The sequence below is a fragment of the Myotis nattereri genome (genome assembly GCF_964212035.1).
Source record: "Myotis nattereri genome assembly, chromosome: 2".
In the NCBI taxonomy this organism is placed as follows: Eukaryota; Metazoa; Chordata; class Mammalia; order Chiroptera; family Vespertilionidae; genus Myotis; species Myotis nattereri.
This window is the reverse complement of record NC_138076.1, coordinates 74,187,325-74,209,963: the sequence shown is the minus strand read 5'-3', so window position 1 is coordinate 74,209,963 and position 22,639 is coordinate 74,187,325. Positions and strand designations below refer to the sequence as shown.

Sequence of the window (22,639 nt, the reverse complement as noted above, 5' to 3'; positions counted from 1 at the left end):
TTGGTGGTCACCAAAATATGAGGAACTGTATTAAAGGGTCGCGGCATTAGGAAGGTTGAGAACCACTGATTTGGACTATCATGTCACATCCTACTTTCAAGGTCTGTGCCACTAATTACAGAATAGTCTGACCATCTAACTAGTAATCAAACAAAAGTAAAATCTGTATCATTCCTTTTGGAAGAAGTTTTCTCCAATAAACTTGCTGCGAAACAGCTGAGGCAATTCATTTACCAGGAAATGGCCCCTGGACCATGTAGTACCTCTCTCATCTATGCTCTGAGTACAATGGGTGAGGGGAGGGTCTTCTAAGATGCTCCTTTGGATGGAAAGAGTAATTTCCAGAATGAAATAAAGATAAAGAGAGATCCTGCATAGGCAAAAGTGTATCTGGATGGTATATCAGGATGCTTACAGAAGCAAAGCAAAAATCCAATTTACAGCATCTTAAAGAAGAGCACGCATCACCTCACGCATGTAATGGAAGCGTCTGGAGACAGGACTGCATCAGACCAGAGCAGCAGCTCCAAAACGTCTCATCCCAAGCAAAGTATACCCCCATAAACATGTTCAATGACAGAAAAGGTGGCTTTCCTGCTCTGGATCCTTTCATGAGGGAGGGAAACCTTTCTGAGAAGCCCTGACTTTCCCTGGCCATCAGGTTGTACTGGCCAAATCTGGGTCATATGTGCATGCCCTAGGAAGTTAGGAAAATGCTAATCTGGCATTTACAGCCTCTACACATGATATTTGCTTAATAAAATTTTATTAATCTTTCCTAATTGAAGAAAGTTTTACTATTTGGCTATCTAAACTGAAACTTCCTAAGGTCTTTGAAATAACCTTAACTTGATTGATTTTTTTCACCCTTCTATAATCCAAGTTTATCTACGTTAGTGCTACTTTAAGAGTTAACATTTCTAAAGCATTTTCAAATCATCAACTAGGTACTAGTACTATTTTCTAAAAAGTTATATTAATGCAACTTGGCCAATGTGGCTCAGTTGGTTCGGTGTTATCCTATGCACTGTAAGGTCGCAGGTTGGATTCCCTGTGAGGGCCCATGTCCAGGCTGCAGGTTCAATCCCCAGTAGGGGGCATTTGGGAGGCAACAAATCAATGGTTCTCTCTCACATTGGTATTTCTCTCTCACTTTCCCTTCCTCTCTTTCTAAAATCAACAAAAAAATATTTCAATATAAATTATATTAATGCTTATCCACAAAAAAAGAATCTCAAAGCAAATTCTAAGGCTAAAGTGAAAACAAAAGTATATCTGATACAAACTCCCCACATTTTCTCTAAAACAACCTATGGATGAATTTTTATTGTGTTTTTCTCAGAGAACCTATTTAAGTACTCATTAACCTAAATATACTGGCATGACAAAGTCCTTATCCTAGAGTTAATAAAATGTGTTTCTACTTCCAGAGCAAAAATAGATGACTGGTCAGCTTGAACTTTCTACAGCGTTAAACATCTGCCAAATTACTCAGAACCCTCTTAGGAAAAGCCATGATCCTCATTTACTAATTAAATGAGCCAAAGCTTTAATCACACGTTAGATAACTAATCTATTTCAATCCTGATAATCTAATTAACTAATTCTGGTAAATAAGTTCCAACCTTAGTCCAAAATGATTAGAGGATTAAAGTTTAACATTAGTGAATGCAAACTGAAAGAGGCCCACCATAATGAAGTTCAAAATGGTTTGTTCTCCATTAAAAAGTCTGTTTATACCTTGAAATTCAAGAATTAAAACACAAGATTTTCTAAACCAGTTCTAATATTGTATCTCTTGTAATTATATTAAGTGAATTCATGCTTGTTGGATTAACATTCCCAAACAGGGTACTCTTCCCTGATTATTCTATATAAAACAGTTTTACCATCTCTACCCCAACCTTTGCTATTTCTTCCACATCACATTTCACCTATTTCATGCCTTTCTTTGTTGTCCTATGTTGCTCCATAAGATACATGATAGATTATTTTGGTGCTATACCTCCAGTGCCTAAAATAGTGTCTGACATATAGAAACTTAATAAATAAGATGGATGAACAAATGAATGTCTTAGAAATATAGACTCACTAATAGTAAAATTGTATTTTACTGATGTACATTTACTTACATTTTTAATTATGGTATAATAATTTCAACAGCACAAACAATAAACAAATCACAAAGAAAAAGAAAACAACAAACAATTGCTACTAACACCACTGCTACCACAGAGGCAGCCACCGGTTATAAAATCCGTTATGTTGCCTGGCTGGGTGGCTCAGATGGTTGGGGCATCATCCCATGCGCCAAAAGATAGAAGGTTAGATTCCTAGTTGGGGCATATGCAGGAGACAAGGGATCAATGTTTCTCTCGCACATCTCTCTTTCTCTCAATCAATTATATTAAAAAAAAAAATCCTCAGGTGAGGGTTAAAAAAAGTCCTGGCCGGTGTGGGTCTGTTGGTTGGAGCATAGTCCCACATATGGAAAGGTTGCTGGTTCCATTCTCAGTCAAGGCACAAACCTAGGTTTCGAGTTCGATCCCTGGTGGGGGCACTTACAAAAGTCAAACCATCAATGTTCTGACATCGATGTCTCTCTCTCCCTGCCTTGCTCCCTCTAAAATCAATTTTTTTAAAAAGGAAAGAAAAATAAATAAGCGTATCCTCCAGTGAGGATCAAAAATAATAATAATAGAATGTTTTGTTTTAACCTTGGAATAAACAATTTAATTCTAACAACAAACCATGTGGATATTAGTTCCAGCTTATGAATGAGGAAATTAAGGACCAGAGAGGTACAGTAAGATGAAACAGAGAATAAATAAATTGATCTAAAACATAAGAGCTCTGGTTCCTAATGCTAATGTGTGATGTCCAAGTATCATTAAACGACGAAGACAATATTATATTACAATAGCAGGTACAGAGCCCATCTATATAAAGAGCTGAAGTCACAGCACTCAGTGATTCCTACAGCTGAATATCAGCCTGCCAGAACATGAGACATGTTTAAAAATTAAACATCATTTGAGTCTTCCTTCAAAAAGAAATACCAGAGAGTCACTGACTGGTCTAGCAAATAAGTGGAGTTAAGGTATAAGTAACTCATATTCATTTAACCTGGCCTTAGATTAAAGTATCCAGTGAGACTCCAGTATATCATTTCTCCCTAATCCAATTCCATCTTAATTTCAGCCAAAATCATTTCCTACAGTCTTTCTACTGATTGCTTCATTAGCTTCCATTTTATATTTTTCATCTAACCTATTTATTTACAATTTTTATATGACTGGTCAAGCTCAATTTTTGGTCCATGAAATAAATGTAATTGATTCTGTGTGCCAGTCATGGTTTCTTAGACATTTACTCATTACTTCCACCCACATATTTCATCTTTCCTTAGAACTAATAGCCAAGTGAATGCTCAATGCTCCTTTCTATGTCTACATTTATAATCTGCTACAAGATTACTTTCTCCATAGGAAAACTCACATTGAAGATATGCCTCAAGCCACTGTAATATATCCAGATTTAAGCAGTTAGAGTAAAATCAGTCTCACTGTTCTATAATACAAATATCTCAATTTACAAGTGACATAAAGTCAATAAACATATTAATTCACTCTTAAGAAAAGTTGTCTTACAGTAAATAAATCAACTAATCACAGTGTTTCTTAGCAATGTGAGTGGCTGAAATACAAAAGCAGTTTAAAAGTTGTAAGATGAGAACTACTTTTAAATTAAACAATCTTGTAGTTCTTGTGCCTTTAATTATACATTCAAAGCCCTCTGGTTCCAGTTTCCCACAAACTTACGCACTTCATTAGACAAATGCATTGTTTTTCAGACTATCACGTGTTTCAGCAGTATTTTTCCACTTGACAGTTTTACTTACTGTCTTCGAAGCAGTATTAATGTACTGCATCACCATTTCTTTTTTGATACTGAAGTCCTTTTCCCGCAATGGTGCCTTCTTATCTTCATTTAAATTCATATCTTCCTGGAAAACACAATTAAAAGCCTCATTTTAGAATCTAAGTAGAGCAGCCACTCTACATACACTATGAATGGAAAATCAATAATTTGTGACTAAAGCAGCATTAATTGTTTTGGGATGATTTACGTGTAGTTCTGCCTGGAGAAGAGAGAGAGAAAAAGAGCTGAGGTACAGAGAAGAAAGTATTCTAGATTATCTTCAGAAGTAAAACACTTACCAAAACAGCTTTTCAAATTCACATCAGGCTAGTAAAATCACATTCACATCACTATAGATAATTAGACAGTTGAAGATATCTGCCTTTCATAAAGTCAGTAAGATTTAGGATTAACAATTTCAACATATGTGTGTGTATTTTTTACAACTGTACCTGAAGCTATCTCATACCATATTGAAAGAGCCGCTCCATGTATCAAAAAAATTAAAAAGTAAATAAGCCAACCACGTTACAGACTCTGATAACTATAAGCAACGATTATCAATTACCTAGTACTGATTCCCCCAGATAAGTGAAGCATTCTATAGTTTTAAATTCTCTTCTCCATCACATCTGAAATACTCACTAACTACTTAACTTTAATCGATGTGCTAAATCATATAAAAATTACACATATAAAAAGAGGTTACCACCTAAAAACCTAACATTGATCAAGCACCATTCAAAACAAGGATTTAAGTGACCTAGATGTTGCTACAGGCCAATACCTCACTAAAAAAAAAATACAAGTCACATATATTCACATATATATAAGAATTGTTACCAGTATCTATCAATTAAGTTGCTAAAGTAAGAGGTTGTTCTGGCATAGGAAAGGAGCTTAAGACAGAAGAGGCTGAAAGAGAAGGGCAGTTCAATCAGATTTCCTCCTGATCTTAACCTTGGGATGTTGTGATATGCAATGTAAAACACCTGAATGTATACAAATGCCATATCCACTTAGAAATGAGACCATAAAATTCAGAACGCTGGATCACCTAAGGAGCCCAGCAAGTTAAATGATTTCCAAGTTTTAGAGGGTGCTACAGTTCATCAGACACTGTAGTTTCTGCCGTTAGCTGACTCAGTTTTTGGCTACCAAACTGTTCAAGCACTTAAGTCAAAATTCCCTTCACTGCACCTTGATATAAATATTTAGGATCTTATAAGCTGTTCCATTTGACACTCCAATAAAAGGTAGTAGTTAGTAACGTCTCTCTTGGCTGTTCTAATTAGTAATATCCTATTATGTGAATAATGGTTTGTTTCGTTTCCTTTTTTTCCCTCTAAGCCAGTGATTCTCAACAATCTTTAACATCGTTTAGGATGCATTTGGAAAATGTCTGGGCCATCTGGTTGCCACTGTGACCGAGGTGATACTACCAAGATTTGCAGGGGGAAGGTGTGCTGGACTTTCTGCAACACACGGGCTAGTCCTACATAATAAAATAAATAAATAACAAAAAAAAGTCCTGTTTCCCGAAGGACTTTTAAGGTGCACATACCTTAAAAAAAGAGAGAGGAGAGAGAGGTAGGGGGAGAAAAAGAGTGGAGAAGTTTTAAAAAAGAAGCCAATTCCCGCTGGGTGGCTCAGTGGTTGAGCACTGACCTATGAACCAGGAGGTCACATGCCCGGATTGCAGGCTCAGTCCCTAGTGTGGGGTATGCAGGAGACCACTGATCAATGATTCTCTCTCATTGATGCTTCTCTCTCTCTTCCTCTCTGAAGTCAATAAATATACATATGTACATATATATTATATAAAAAATAATAAAATAAAAAGAGAAAGAGTGAATCATAATTATCTTAGCCTAAACTATAATTCAATGGAATTAGATGTAAACTGGAATTCATATGTAAATTACTACATATTAAATATTTCTTATTGTGGTCTTAATATACACTGGATTTTTCCAAGAATCGAACTACTACTTTATAAATTATAGTCTCTACAGTCATACTTTTTTAGAGTGTTTTCTTTCTTCTTCTTCTTCTTTTTTTTTTTTTTTTTAGCTTTACCAATAGTTGTGCATAGGTATTCAAGAGTGTGACTGTGTTGAACCTTCTTGAGTAGTCATGGCCCATTGTTTATATTGAAATAATATTGTTTTATTATACAGTATGGCGAGATGTTATATTGTTTTTCTAAATTGTAAGTATAGATAACATAAGCTCTCTATAAAGATTTTCACTGGAAAAGAAGGAATGGAGACGTTGGGGAATAATTATTACTAAAGGGGTGGGGGGGGCCTAAGAACATTGAGAACCTGTTTTAAATTACTCAAAACTATAAAAAAAAAATTTAAAAAACTGTGTATGAAAAAAAAAAATTACTCACTACTAGAGGACTGGTTCATGGATTCGTGCACCGGTGGGGTCCCTCAGCCTGGCCTGAACCCTCTTGCAATCCAGGACCCCTCAGGGGATGTCAGACTGCCGGTTTTGGCCCAATCCCCACAGGCCAGGCCGAGGGACCCCACTGATGCACCAATCCGTGCACTCAGCCTCTAATATACATATAACATCTTTGGTTAATCTCTTCCCAACCTCCCCCCTCCCCCCGTTCCCTCTGAGATTTATCAGTCTGTTCCATGTTTCCATGCCTGTGCATTGAGCATCTGCTCCCTGGTGGTCAGTGTGCATCATGGCTAGTCACACATACGTTGAAACACCTACTACACTGAATAGGTATAAAATGACACTGAAGCTGTAGATTTTAAAACAGCTCTGAAATAGCAGTTTACCTCGATACAGCAATATATTGTTACATGTATACAATTCATTAAATATCTATCAAGAAAACACCGAGCAGAAAATACATAGAACACATAATTGTATAAGGCCTGGTGAGCAATTTGAATGAGGTCAATATTTCAGTATTCAGAAATAAATATCTACTATTTAAATGGAAAAAAAATCTTAACAGTTGGCTATTTAACTGAATATTACCTCATTCAAAACTATAACATGAGCAGTCATCAAATCAAAGTTCAGTTTCTGTCTGTCTGAAGAGTAAATTGTTTTTGTTGTTAAAGTTCTACTAATACTTTAACAACATAGATTGTAAATTAACTTTTTTTAATTTTTATTAGATTTATTGGGGTAACACTGGTTAAAATTATATAGGTTTCAGGTGTACAATTCTATAATACATCATCTGTATATTATACTGTGTGTTCACCAAATCAAGTCTCCCTCCATCATCATTTATACCCCCTTTACTCTCTTTTACCTCCCTTTACCACCCTTTTCCCTCTGGTAATCACCATCCTGTTGTCTGTGTCTGAGCTGTTGGTTGTTTGGGGTTTTGTGTTTTGTTTTGTTTTGTTTTACTTAATCCCTTCACCTTTTTCACACAACCTCCCCCAACCTTCCCCCACCTCTGACAGCTGTAAGTCTGTTCTCTGTATCTATGAGTCTGTTTCTATTTTGTTAGTTTATTTGTTCATTACATATCACATATAACTGAAATCATATGGTACTTGTCTTTCTCTGGCTTATTTCACTTGACATAATATTCTCCAGGTCCATCTATGCTGTCACAAAAGGCAAGATTTCCTTCTTTTTTATGGCCAAGTAGTATTCCACTTAAATATACCACAACTTTTTTATCCACTCATCTACTGATGGGCTCTTGGGCTGTTTCCAAATCTTAGCTATTGTAAATAACACTGCAATGAACATAGGGGTGCACATATTCTAATTAGTGTTTTGGGTTTCTTTGGATATATTCCCAAAAGTGGAATCTCTGGGCCATAAAATAGTTCTATTTTTAACTTTCCACAGTGGCTGCACCAATTTGAATGAATTTCTATTGGTGCAGATAAGCTAAAACTGTGACTGCCAATTTTAAACAATGTTTATTTTGTATGTTTTTATTGATTTCAGAGAGAGGAAGGGAGAGGGGGAGAAAGATAGAAAAATCAATGATGAGAAAGAATTATTAACAGGCTGCCTCCTACACACCTCCTACTGAGGATCAAATCCACAACCTGGAATGTGCCCTGATGGGGAATCAAACCATGACCTCCTGGTTCATGGATTCTCAACCACCAAGCCACACCAGCCGGGCTTAACAATATTTTTAATTTTTATTCTAGTAGTCATTAGTCCTATAGTCATAATATATGTTTTCTTGTTATTTTTGCAGTTGTTTTCGACACAATGTTTAGGCCCAGTCCAAAGGTTGGTTTGCCCTGTTTTAACATTTGAAAGGTATGAGGAGTTTAGACTTACAAGGCAATTTCTCTGGGATGACAGTTCCAATTCCATTTTACAGTGGCTCGGTGAATATTATTCTTAACATATATATGTCTATCAAATCATCACAGTGAATGCCTTAAACTTACACAATGTTTTGTGTCTGCTATATTTCAATAAAGCAGAGAAAATAAAGAGTTCAGTGTCTAGTTTGTTAAGGTTTAGCAAATGTTAGAGACATGGATTGTAGCTGTTCTTCTGTAGAAGGCCCAGCAACGTATCAGAATATAGGGACATTATACAACATGAAAGGGACCCAGTCCCCCAGGAGGAGTGTGTAGGGAATAAAAGTACATAAAGAAAAGACAGGATGGCCAGAGCAACACTGAAAGCAAATAAAAGGACAGATAGAAGAAGAAACCTACAAAGTAAACTGATAGAATTGGCCAGAAAGGGAAAAAATGAGGAAAAGGAAAGAAATGTCATGGTGCCCAAAGAAAAATAGGAGCCAAGACCAATGAGGCTCAGCTGGGTGGAGCACCATCCCTTACTCCAGAAGATGGTGGGTTCGATTCCTGGTCAGGATACATACCCAGGTTACAGGTTCGATCCCTGGTTGGAATATGTGTGGGAGGCAACTGATCAATGTGTGTGTGTGTGTGTGTGTGTGTGTGTGTGTGTGTGTGTGTGTGAAATCAATAAACAAAGAAAAAAGAAAGAGAAATGCAAAGAGGGAGTTATATGTTTCAAAAAGAATCTGATGATCAGAAAGCCACTAAGAATTAGAGGAAAAAACAATTGCAAAAATTAAAAGCTGTAGGGAGAAAGCACCAGAGTAAACTACTCTTTGTAGAGAACAGACTCTGAAGGTTCAAGATAAAGGACAGGAGCTAGGAGCAAAGGACACAGTAGCTTTCTATGGATAGGATGTGGATCTCAAGGAAGAAGAAGGCCTGGGCCATCTTAGAGGTACTGCATCCAAAAAGTGACCCAAGCAGAGGAATGGGGTCATGGAAGCCTGGTGCAGAAGGCCAGACAAAGGAAATGTCACCAGTGACAAGGAAACTGTAGGTAAAGCTGAGAGGGGACTACGAATATACCACAGGTGCAATGAATCAGCATTTGTAATCTGTCAGGCAAAACGGACTGTGTGGATACAATTAGGTTAGGAACTTTAAAATCTCCAGGGAAATTATTCCGGATTATCTGGATGTGCCCAACCTAACACATGAGTGCTTAAAAGCAGAAAACTTTCTCCAGATGGAGGCAAGAGATGCTACAGAAAGAAAAGTCAGAGATTTGAAGCACGAGATGGATTTGATATATCTGAGACATAGGGGCCCACATGAAAGATAGGAGAGAGCCTTTGGGAGCTAAAACAGCCCCCAGTGACAGCAGCAGGGAAACTGGGAGCTCAGTCTTACAACAGCAAGGAACTAGGTTCTGGCAACATGAACTTGGAAGAGGATTTTTCCCAAAGCCTCTGCAATAGGAGCCCAGGCACTAGACATCAATTTCAGCCTTATAAAACCTAGAGAAACAAGGTGAGCCAGCCTGGACTTGTGGCCATGTGAGACATACACTGGTGTTGTTTTCAAGTCACCAAATCTGCAGTAATTTGTTACAGCAGCAATGAGAAGTGCAACACCCCAGAACAACAAAAAATGCCAGGTTACAAACACCGTAGGTCGGCAACTGTACTCTCGCTCTTCCTCCCCTCACCTCCAATCTAATCCTAGAGGAAACATTAAGTGTGGAGTAGAGAAAGTAATGTGCAGAAACAGAGAAAAGGCCAAACTCACAACCTCTATTGGAGACTGTAGGTGGAGCAGGCTTGAAAGGGGGAAAGAGAGATACATTTTTAGGATGAAAATTAAGTTATTTATATTGAACTAAGGTTTTTGTTACCTGAAAGTGAACAGAAAGCTCTGGGACCTGCCAGGGATTTCATCCAAGGGCAGAAAAGAATAAGCTGAGAGCGCTGATTTGAAGAGGCAATGGGTAGAAATGCACAAGTCACTTTCGACTTGTACCTACAATGTCACCTCTTTCAAAAAACCAGTTACACATATCTACAGTGAGTTCAAGAGTAACTACTGAAATCTGAGTTTTATATAGAACAATGTCCACACAACTATTTCACACAACTAGATCCATAGAGAACCCAATCTGGGCTTTAGGTAAAATTTCTTTTTTCACCAAAAGACAAATGGAAGAAAAATCCCTTAAGAAGTAAAACTAAAAATTCATCACTACTTTTAAAAAAGCACACTGAAATTATTATCCAGAGACCAAGTAAATCAATTTCCTAAATAAGTGAAATGAGTACCCATGTTGAAGTACTACATGTACTTCACATTCATTAAGTAATCAAATCAGCACACTGTCTTTCAAAGGACTGTCTTAAGAAGGGAAAAGAGGTTCTTCAAAACAAAGTTTTTACTTCATGTAAAAATTACTTAAATACCTTTGATAATGTTAAATAAGAATTACATTAAAGTTGCACAATGTGAAAACAAAGAATATAGACGCAAATTTTAAATGGTATGAAACCTCTATAGGCACAAATTCCAAAAGGTTAAAGTGGCAAATTATTGCCTGTTGCTTCGTCAAAATAATTTTTATTAATAAAAATACCACCAAAGCTGCAAGACAAAAATCAAACCTGATCTAAAGCTTGCATCCTCCACAGAAACAGCTTTAAATTTGTCAAAAATGTGGTGCCTTGGAAAATCCTGAGTAATATCAATCAGTATTTAAAGAAGGAAAAAGATGTACCTCATCTTCAGAATCATCGGCAGATCTTCCCTACAATGTACTGTGATAGGATCAAGGAATCATAAAGGAAAGAACCTATTCCTCTTTTTAAAAAATATTATTTGTATTGCTTTCAGAGAGGAAAGGAAGGGGAGAGAGAGAAATATCAATGATGAGAGAGAATCACTGATCAGCTGCCTACTGCACGCCCCACACTGGGGATCAAGCCCACAACCCCAGCATGTGCCCTGACCAGGAATTGAACTGTGACCTCCTGGTTCATAGGTCGACGCTCAACCACTGAGCCACACAAGTCGGGCTACTCCTCTTTTTTTCCCTAAGAAATAAATGTCTACTATGGAATGTCACTGAGATTATGTGGTTGTTTTGAGTTCCTCATTTTCATAAAAGTACTTAGTTGTGACAAACTCATTCATTAGCACGTTGGGCAGCCCTGAGAAACCAACAATGTAATATTCTGCTTAGTAAAGTGAATTTGATTGCAAAAGATCTTCTGACAACAGAGACTTAAGATTTAACAAGCAATCTGGCCCAGTTATTAAATACTTATTCTGTAAAGACTTTAGAAATGTCAATAGCCATCTGCCCTGCACATACTATTAAAATTGATACTCTCAGCAGGAGAAGGTTAAGACTAACAGAAAAACACTTCTGAAGTAATTATGTTCAGACAGAATACCATAAACTATATTCAATACTTTCCAGGTAGTTGATGGCTTGTGATGATAAAATGTGGCCTCCACAACTGTCTAATATCAATAGCCTACTCGCTCTACTTATTCAGATGGCACCAGCAATTACGATCAAAAAGAAAAAAAAAATGTTTATCTTAACAAGGCAGTCACACATGAACCAAAAACATACCCTTCCAGAATCTCACAGATAATTTAGTAAGTGGTTCCACATATGATACAGGGTTAAGGGGAGAGAAAAGGTACTTTACCATCTTGAACCCTCACCCTAATCCTTTTGTAGAGAGATACCTTTACACAAGCCGCATTAACGCAAGCCTCATTAAGAGAGGCAAAGACTAACAACAACAACAAAAGTTAAGTTTTTTTGTTCTCGGCTGAAATTATATCAATTCGTGATGACAAGAGTTAGTAAGGAGGTATACAGATTTGTTTATCTAAAACCAAAATCAGCACTTCTCAAGAACTAACATAATAGGTAAGATGTTCCCAAGCCTAGGCTCCATACAAAGCAATACTAATAAAACGTATGTTCAACAATGAAAAGTTAGGAATCTCTAATTCAAATTAAAAATCCCAGAAGACACAAACTAGGCAGTCTTTCCTTCTGGGGTCTTCTGAAAGTTCAGGAGCAACACTGAACACAAATACTTGTTGATGAAAAGAAAATAAGGCAATATAATGGCGAGTACACCTGCTGATTCTGGCTGAACATTTTATCAAATTCCAAGCACATGTTACATGTTAACCTAAATAGGTAAATGCAATAATTTCCCCCTAAACTAAATAAGGCTGTCAAAACCAATAGGTGAAATTGACATATACAAAGTAAATCATCATGCTGAAACAATATACAACTCCTCAGAAAAGCATACAGTCATTTCATAATCTGTCACAAATAATAATCCAGTCTAATTTTCCCAACCTTTCACTGACACCCCCCAATCATGAGCTATTTGAAACCTATGTCTGTCTTTGCTCACTGCTATTTCCCCAAAACAAAAGAATGCCCTTCCCTCTGTATCTTAATCCTGTCCTGAGTTAAGACTTTTCTCTAATTCACTTTTCTCTGCTAAATTTCCCCTAAACTACTATGATTTCCTTTCCATTTTGGTTTCTCCTGAAGCTAATGAGGTAGCTCAAAAACGAAAGTGGTTTGTTTTTATTCTGAACTTATAGGTAACTTAATCAGTTAATACTACCTTCTAGCCCTGACTGGTTTGGCTCAGTAAATAGAGCGTTAGCCTGTGGACTGAAGGGTCCCAGGTTCGATTCCGGTCAAGGGCATGTACCTTGGTTATGGGGACATTCCCAGTGGGGAGTGTGCAGGAGGCAGCTAATCAATGTCTCTCTCTCTCATCGGTGTTTCTAGCTCTCTATCCCTCTCCCTTCCTCTCTGTAAAAATATCAATAAAATATATTTTAAAAAAAATACTACCTTCTAGCAGTTTTTACTCATTTAATTTTTCAATTGTTTGTTTTTAATCCTAAGAGATAAGCAACTTGTGAGTAGAAACTATATATGTAAATAATCTATTTATATAAATTAGCATTCATTTGTGGTAAATGATTTGATTTGAATATACTTAACATATGTGGGTTGTTGGTCAAATGAGTTCAACCAGCTTGAAAGCCAGGAGTTGAGTCTGTCAGAGAATCCCCATCATTTAGAACCAACTGGACCTGGACGGTGTGGCTCAGTGGTTGAGCATCGACCTATGAACCAGGAGGTCATGGTTCGATTCCTGGTCAAGGCACATGCCCAGATTGCAGGCTCAATCCCCAGGAGAGGGCATGCAGAAAGCCGATCAATGATTCTCTCTCATCATTGATGTTTCTATCTCTCTCTCTCCTTTCCTCTCTGAAATCAACAAAAAAATATATTAAAAATAAAAAAACAACTGAAGTAGGCCACTAATGGCCTCAGGTGTCACCTCCAGAACAGGCACACTCCAAAATGAGTGAGTTCAAGTATCTACAGATATACCAAAGGCAGGACTATAAGGACTTGGTTATCCTGAGGACCAAGAAAAAAATAAAACAAATCACGTCAATAAATCATCACACTTAAGAACGCACACAGCAGAGCACTGTGGCCATCACTCTAAAACGCAACTGAACCCAGACAGACAGACCACTTAGACGATCTAGTCAAGACAAAAATATGTCATTTGATTCTTTAAGTATTTATGTTTTTATATATCCTGTATAAAACAAAAAACTGGTATGACATTTTTCTTCACAGTCTTATCTTTGTAATCATAAAGCTCTTTCTATGCCTAAAGTGCTATCTTAAATGACATCAGAAACCGCTCTATGGAACACAAGTCCAAATATGTTAGTGTTCCTAAAACATAACCAAAAGTGAAGGCTTTTACATCAAACATTTCATAAGAATCAAAATTCTTACCATCATCTTTTCGAAAAGTTCTAAGACTTCCTTCTCTGACAGTGGCTTCGGAAGGTTTTCCATTGCCTCTGAAGAACAATCACTGCTTGCAAATGCAGTTTTCAGGTTGGAAAGTGGAGGCCTTTCTTTCTTGCTCCCCGGAATTTTTATGCTGGCAAATCTGTCCAGCTACAAAAAAAAAAGAATAAAATGGCACATATGTAAATATTTCCTTCTCTACATTTATCTAATCCCCAAAACAAATAAACAAACAAGGTCAATCACATTATCACTTTGGTTTCATCAGGAGGTATTCAGCACTGAATCTTTAAGATTAGATATATATTTTTAAATATATTTTTATCTATATATGTGTGTGTGTTAGTAAGAAGTTTACAGCAACCATTCTGTCTAAAAGCAGAGGAGAAATCAGACAATCACAAAAGATTCCTTCTTGGAACTCTTACCATTTGCAACGTCATGGATGGAACTGGAGAGCATTATGCTAAGTGAAATAAGCCAGTCAATGAAGGAAAAATATCACATGATCTCACTCATTCATGGATAATAGAGACCATTATAAACTTTTGAACAATAATAGATACAGAGGCAGAGCTGCCTCAAACAGATTGTCAAACTGCAGCGGGAAGGCCGGGGAGTGTTGGGGGGCAGGAGGTAGGGGGGTAAGAGATCAACTAAAGGACTTGTATGCATGCATATAAGCATAACCAATGGACATAAGACACTGGGGGATAGGGGAGGCTAGGGGGACTGTCTAGGGCGGGGGGATAAAATGGACACATATGTAATACCCTTTGTAATACTTTAAGCAATAAATTAAAAAAAATAAAATAAAATAAAATAAATCCACGTTATAAAAAAAAAAAAAAAAGATTCCTTCTAACCTTAAAATTATAGAATTGAGGTTCTAATGTCAGTTAACTTTGCTTTACAGATTAGCAACCTAAGCAGTTTTATAAAGGTAATTTACCTAATTTAGTAGTTGGCAATCAAACTATTACTCAGTGTCCTGGCCCTCAGCCCCCTTGTCCAGAGCCCTTTTCACAGTGCATACTATACGCTGGAGAGGTGTGGGTTGTTGTGATTGAGGAATTTTAAATTAACAATTCTACTTATATCTCCATAGCTTATACGCCTAATAAACACATTTCTCTTTATTCAGGCTGGTCTGTATTTGAACTTCATGAATGACTACAGAGTTGAGTGGCTAAAGCCTCAGGATATAAAACTGGATTTGGGCTTTAATTGGACCTCTTCCATAATTAGACCATCAAATAGTTTGCTGATATTTAAAATGTATATTAGCTTGCAAAGCTAATTATTCATTTACTTTGAATTTTATACATTCTATTTCTCACAAAGAACCCAGACTAATACAATGTTTCAAATGGTAACAATCAAAAGGCAAAAAGTCTTAAAGTAGATATTAAGAATAGAACTATAGTTAAAAGTATAATGATTGCCAGGGGAAGGTCAAGGGGGGGGGGGGAAATAGGCGACATGTATACTACTCTTTGTAATACTTTAAGCAATAAAACAAAATTTTAATAAAAAGTATAATGATTCTGTGTATTATTCACCATAACTGTATATGAAGCTACTTGTATTGCTATAGCATGTATAACGATAGACCTGTGCTATATTCATTAAGGTAGCCACATAGAGCTATTTAAATATAGAGCAAAGTAAAAATTCATTTCCTTAGTTGCACAAGCCACAAATCAAGTGCTCCAGAGACACATGTGGTTAGTCTAAGCACATAGAGAACATTTCTATCATCACAGAAGATTCTAAAGACTAGAACAAATATAGCCCATTGAAGAAACGCAACTCTTAAAATTCTCAACTTAAAGAACAAGTCACTTCACTAACAAAACAAAATGTCTTCAAATAATGGGATGGAAAGATAATAATGCTTACCTATCAAATTAGATCTCTAAAGGGAGATAATGCCTAGGAAAACTACTATGTGCCACACTCACACATGGTCCATAAAACATGTCCTAAACATTACGGTACTAATATGACACCTTCTGGTGGGAATTAGGAAACAGCCACAAAACTCCACTGTTCTCATCCTAACAACCAAAACAACTACAAAATTATAGTAGCTTTGACTTCAACCCATCAGGGAGCTGAAGACACAACAAAACCTCTAAGAATTAACTATCAAGAAGTAATAGGCTGCTTTCATCACTGACAAATAGCTGAAAAGAAAGAGTTAAACAAGAGTAAAGGAAAACCAAAGTTTTAATGTACTACTACCAGTATTTTCTGGAGCATCATTGATGTTTTTCTCTCTCCTTCCCTCTCTCTTTCCTCTCTGAAATCAATAAAAATATATTTAAAAAAACAAAAACAGCCAAAATCTCATTACTGCTCAGATCTCAAGCCCTCAAAAACATGAGGCCACAAATGAGCGGAATAAAACTAAAGTAGTAAGGAAGCCAACACCCAGCTCAACTAGAGATCACATTGACTCAGCCCCCGCGCCCCCCCTAATTCTAGCAGTCTGAAAGAACAGCCGGGCCGTTTTTGGAAGCAAATATTATGTAATTTCTACTATACTTTTTTTAAATGTCCACCATACGACCAAATATTACGAGACACACAAAGGTCAAGAAAACGTGTACCCTACTCAAAAGAAGCAGACCCAGAGATGGCCCAGATGGTGGAATAACCAGACAGACTATTTGAAATAAGACATATAAAAATAACAAAGAATATAATGAAAAGAGTGGACACCATGCATGAAAGGTGGAGAATTTCAGCAGCAAGGTCATAGAAACCTTTTGTAAATGTCTTTTAAAATGAAAAGTGTATCAGAAGTGAAGAATTCATTAGATGGGCTTAATAGAACCTAACCATGGCTGAAAAAAGAATTGGTGAACTGAAACACAGATCAAGGAAAGTACCAAAGTTGAAACAAAGAGAAAAAAAAATGGGAAAACAAAGGGAAGGAGGGAAGGAGGGAAGGAGGGAAAGAAGGAAGGAAGGAAGGAAGGAAGGAAGGAAGGAAGGAAGGAAGGAAGGAAGGAAGGAAGGGGCAATCAAGATCTGTGATGTAATATAAAATAATGTAACGCAAGTGTGATCAGGGCCCAGAAGAAGACAGAGTGAGAATGGTATAGAAGACATGTTTCAGGTCTAATTTAATTGATTTTTAAAAAATCATAAAAGTACAGCCAGAGAAATGAAGTCATTATATACACAAGGAAAAAAAATGACAATTAATTTCTCACTAAAAACAATGTTGGCAAAAGCTCAGTGAACTGAATGTCAGCCCATGGACTAAAGAGTCACGGGTTTGATTCCAATCAAGGGCACAGACCTAGGTTGCAGGCTGGATCCCCAGCCAGCCCAGTAGGTGTGTGTGCAGGAGGCAACAAATCTATGTGTCTCTCTCACATCAATGTTTCTCTCTCCGTGTCTGTCCCCTTCCCTTCCACTCTCTCTAAAAATCAATGGGAAAATATACTCAGGTGAAGATTAACAAAAAAAAGGACAAAATACCTTTCATAAATAGAAGCAAAATAAAGACATTTTCAGATACACAAAGGTTGAGAGAATCTGTCTCCAGCCAGTATGTACTGCAAAAAGTGTCAAAAAAAGTTTTTCAGGACAATAAGGAATATACCAAATTGAATTCCAGATTTACAGAAAGAAATGAAGACCACTGGAGAGGTTATTCTGCTTGATGTTGGTGATACACAGATCAATGAGCTATTTAGGACACAGATTACTAACAATCAAGTAAAGAAGACAAGCACAGGTAATTATAGAGCTGCTAGTGGCCCAGTGCACGAAATTCATGCACATTAAAAGGGAATTAATTAGAGGAAATATTTTAATATTACTATTTGCTCTTTCTCTATAATAGAAGTGTCAGAGATGAAAATTAGTAAATGTATATGAAAATCTCCCTCCTGTCAGAGTCTGGGGCGTGCCGCGGGACCCAGAGTCAAGTCCTAGCCCAACACCCACAGGCACTTCCAAAATGCAGGAAACCCAGACCCAGCCGGCCCCAACCCCATTGGGTGAGACCCAGACCCGGCTGGCCCCACACGCATCAAGCCCCTCCGGGTGGGGGACACAGCCTCAGGTACCCCAACCTGTGGTCCCCCGTCAAGCCCCACCAGGTGGGGAGCACGGCCTGAGGTCCCCTGGCCAGACTCCATGCAGCCTCAGGTCCCTGCTGTTCTGTCATTACATTACGGTGTCCTGACCAATTTGCATATTCCTCTATTATTAGTATAGATCTAGAAAATGCAGCAAGTATACAATGTATTACAGTAGCAAGAAAAGGGACATATAACTTATCAAGATAAAAATGCTCTACTTAGGAATAACCCAAAACCATACAATTGTCTTACCATAAATATATTTCACAAATTATTATACCTATGTACATTAGTACCCCAATTCTTCATATTTATTTCAAAAAACTAGGAGACACCAAAATAAACTGTATTTAAGAAATGAAACTGATTATCTGTCTTCTGAATTACCACTTCATTGCCATCACTTCTACATAAATGATATTGATCCCTCGGTGGAAAAACTATGCCGACTCCTCCTCCTCACACACCACAAAGTGTAACTTGATTACTATGCTAAACTTATCACATGAAATTAAGCAAAACATCATTAATACAACATCAACATTATAAATGTAAACATGTCAATGAATGGGAATAGTAAGCTTAAGCAATTCACAAGCTGATTTGTGATTACAAAACTTGATGGTTTGTTCCATCAGTGGTGGAAGAAATAAAATTTTTTACTTCTCACCAAAAAACAAAAAAAATTCTTAAATAAAAATCTCTAAATGTCATAAAAGTGACAATGGCTAATATTTACTGAATCTCTTCTATAAGTTAGCCACTGTGCTAAGAGCTTGAACTGTAGCATCAGTCTGAACGCAACTGTGTAATCCTTACAATGAGGAAACTGCACATCTACATAATAAAGGACAAGCTCCAAACCATTTATAAATAAAAATTTCATAGTAGTTGGCATACAGAGTAGTGTAAAGGGGGAAAAAAAATCAACCTATTATGTTTTAGTGGAACTACATTTATATCAATAAACAATATCAGAATTTACATAATAACAAGAAAATAGAATTAGCACACCTTCCCCATAGGCTTAGCACTTACACTCTGGGGATGGTTGGATTTTATCCAAGTGGAAAAACAAATTTGCACATTACCACTAGCATAGCAAGCTACAGCAAGATAGGGAAAATTAGCATATCCCTCTTCTAGCTTCCAAATCTTCAAAGTCCAAACAGTAATATAAGATACAAAAGATCACTGTTTCATAATTTCATTACAATGCTTTTATCTATTTCCCATGATTAGAAGGCATGAAAGACAAAATAAGAAAGAAGCTATAGGAGAAAAAAAATACAATCCTTCCTCCTACACTAGAACAGTAAGTTGAATTTGTTGAATACCTCAGGCTTAAAGTAAGTGTTCCCAGGTATGTGATGCTCTACTAAGCACTATGGGTAGATACCACGTAATTAAGAATTATTACAAAGCTAGGTGCAAAGTGAATTTTATTATCAAATCATTTTAAATGTTCTAAAGAAATTTCATTTTTTTAAAGGGATGATACTATGTCTCCATTTATAAGTGAAGAAAAAATCACTAATATATCTTTCATAGAATTGCACAAACAATTTGCTTAAAGCAAGGCACAATAGAACATAAAAGCAAACTTTTAAAATACTTTGTACATAAAAACACAATAGAAATTCCCATCATACTGACTATAAATGGTTGTTATTTTGTATTTGGCAGTTTGGCTGTGAATATGTGTCTTTTACAATTTGATTGTGTAGCTACTTTTTGTCTTAAAGATAAGCTAGAAACACAACCCAAGTAGATGAAGTACACAAATAATGTGCCTTTGCTAAAGAATTGGTTAAACACACAGAAGACTGAGGGAATCCTACGTAATAAAAGCCTAATATGCAAATCGAATGAACAGCAGAACAACCAGTCACTATGACGTGCACTGACCACCGGGGGCAGACACTTAACACAGGAGCTGCCCCTATCCCACAGGTGTTGGCGGTTAGGGGTGGGGCCGGCAAGCAGGCAGCACCAGGCCAGCCAAGGTGGGAGCCCCCTGATCGCCCTGCCGGTCGCCCCACAGAGGGAGGCAACCGGTGGGGGGGGGGGGGGGGGGGGGGGGCTGGGCCGGTGAGCAGGCAGCGCCATGCCAGTCAAGGTAGGTGCCAGCGGGGTTCCCCGATCACCCTGCCAGTCACCCCGAAGATCGGCCCTGATCGCCAGCCAGGCCTAGGGACCATACCCATGCACGAATTTCGTGCACCAGGCCTCTAGTTCTATCATAATGCTATTTGGAGGTCGTATGTAGGAAGCCACCACTTGCCGATACTGTCAGGAGAGTGCACCAAGGAACTTGGAAGGCGGATGGACCTTGGGCATTAGTAGGGTTGACACTAAGCACCGATTGTTCCTGTTGAGACAGTGGTGGCTCAAGGCAATTCCCTAACCTGATAATCCTTTTACTGGTTACCAAACTTTACCTTTGATATGCCTGTATGCATTGCTAAAGGGAAAATCTGTACTCAGGTAAATAAATAGCGGACCAGGCCAAAAGTCGGTGTGTCTCTTCAAGAAGGAGGCTCCACCTGGCCCCCAATGCCTTCTAAATTCCTATTTCTTGTACAGTACTTTCATTTGTGCGTCGGCCCCTCCTTCAAATCCTGAACCACGCCAAGAAGGTCGTGGCAATAGTACACCACACTTAATTAATAGGGCTACAGTTGTGTCAGGGGTGTACTGAGTTTTATAAATTAGTATCACTTATCTTCAGGGGAAGTTAAATGAACACCCTACTGAGTATTATCTCACACTGATAATCAGTAATGACAGTTTAAATAAAATTGATTTTAAAAAACAGGCTCTTATAAACTATTTAGATTTTTAGCTATAGCATAACATGGTAAGAGTGAAAATGTAATTTTCACTCTTACAACATTTTAAATACTTAAATACTTAAATACTTAGAAGAGAAGTACTTTTTAATTTAAAACCAAAGGAACATATTGTAATTACTGGTCAATTTACAACTTAAATAGTCAGGAAAAATTTATATGATCATAAACATACGTCCTTAGAACCCAGAAGGGAGTAGATATTTAGATGCAATCCAGAAGAATTATTAAGCAAATAAAAGTTCATTGTGATTATAGAATCAATTTTATATGAATGTATACCTGAAATCCAAAAAAAATCATTAAAATTATCAATTTCATGCAATCTTGCGCTATACTTACTTAAGTGGAGGGGAAAACCTAACAGCTTAAGTAGCTTTACCTTTTAACTAGCAAGCAACTTAATGGTTAAATACATGGCTCTAGAGCAGTGACGGCGAACCTATGACACGCGTGTCAGAAGTGACACGCAAACTCATTTTTTTGGTTGATTTTTCTTTGTTAAATGGCATTTAAATATATAAAATAAATATCAAAAATTTAAGTCTTTGTTTTACTATGGTTGCAAATATCAAAAAACTCCTATATGTGACACGGCACCAGAGTTAAGTTAGGGTTTTTCAAAATGCTGACACGCCGAGCTCAAAAGGTTCGCCATCACTGCTCTAAAATCTGACTTTTGAATCCTGCCCAACCACTTAGTACTTAACACAGTGAGATGTCAATAGTAAATAAAACTACTTTTTGACCCTTCCATCTGGAGGTAAAATGACTGAAATGCCTTAGCTGACCACTTTAACGCAGCACATGTGCCTACATACTCCCTATTCTATCACAGAACTGTTTATTCCCTTTATATGTCGTTTCATGACTTATGAAATCCTGTCATTATTTCATTTATTTTATAACTCTTTCCCACTAAAGTGGAAGTGCCCTGCAAGACAAACTGTCAACTATTTTAGTCACTGTGGTAGCCCATCTCTAAAATAGCCCCAGTGATCCACTGACTATGTAACCAATAGGATATTGTGGAAATTATGGAGTGTGATCTCCAAGACTAGATCATAAAAGACATCACACGTTTTGTCCCACTCCCTCTTGGACCACCTGCTCTAGGGTATGTCGGCTGCCAAATCAGGAGGACACTCAAGACAACCTATGGAGAGGCCCACATGGCCAACAACTGAGCTACATAAGCTAAAGCAGCATGGAGGCCTCTCGCCAGCACTCATGTGAGTGCACCATCTTGGAAGCCCCAGGTGAGCCTTCAGATAACTGATACTTATTATATAGCAACAGATGAGTAATACAGAGCTCCTCAGAGAATAATACTTTTAAAAGCTCTAGACAGCATCTTCACTGCAACCTCATGAGGCCCCAAGCCAGAACCACCTAGCTAAGCAACTACCAAATTCCTGACCAACAGAAACAGTATGAGACAACCGTTTGCTGTTTTAAGTCACTAAATCTTGGGGTAAATTGGGGAATAATTTTTACACAGCAACAGGTAACTACTACAGCCACTTGTGTGTGTTCAGCCTTATAGCACAATAGCTGGCAGATAGCTAGCAGTCAATTAATACTTGTTTAAGGTATAAATAAATG

General features: G+C 37.4%; 1 protein-coding gene across 4 annotated transcripts in view; it reads right to left on the bottom strand.

Annotated features, from left to right (window-relative positions):
* The window catches only part of DIAPH3 (diaphanous related formin 3), a gene marked incomplete at its 5' end in the record, with an annotated part of 567,305 nt that overhangs the window by 493,348 nt on the left and 51,318 nt on the right, over nucleotides 1-22,639 (bottom strand). For 2 of the 4 annotated variants that reach the window (XM_081083267.1, XM_081083268.1), the window contains 2 exons: nucleotides 3,902-4,006; nucleotides 14,062-14,229. In XM_081083267.1, the coding sequence (XP_080939393.1) occupies nucleotides 3,902-4,006; nucleotides 14,062-14,229 (273 nt within the window). The remainder of the gene's footprint in view (nucleotides 1-3,901; nucleotides 4,007-14,061; nucleotides 14,230-22,639) is intronic. The other 2 variants (XM_081083269.1, XM_081083270.1) reach the window with 2 other exon arrangements.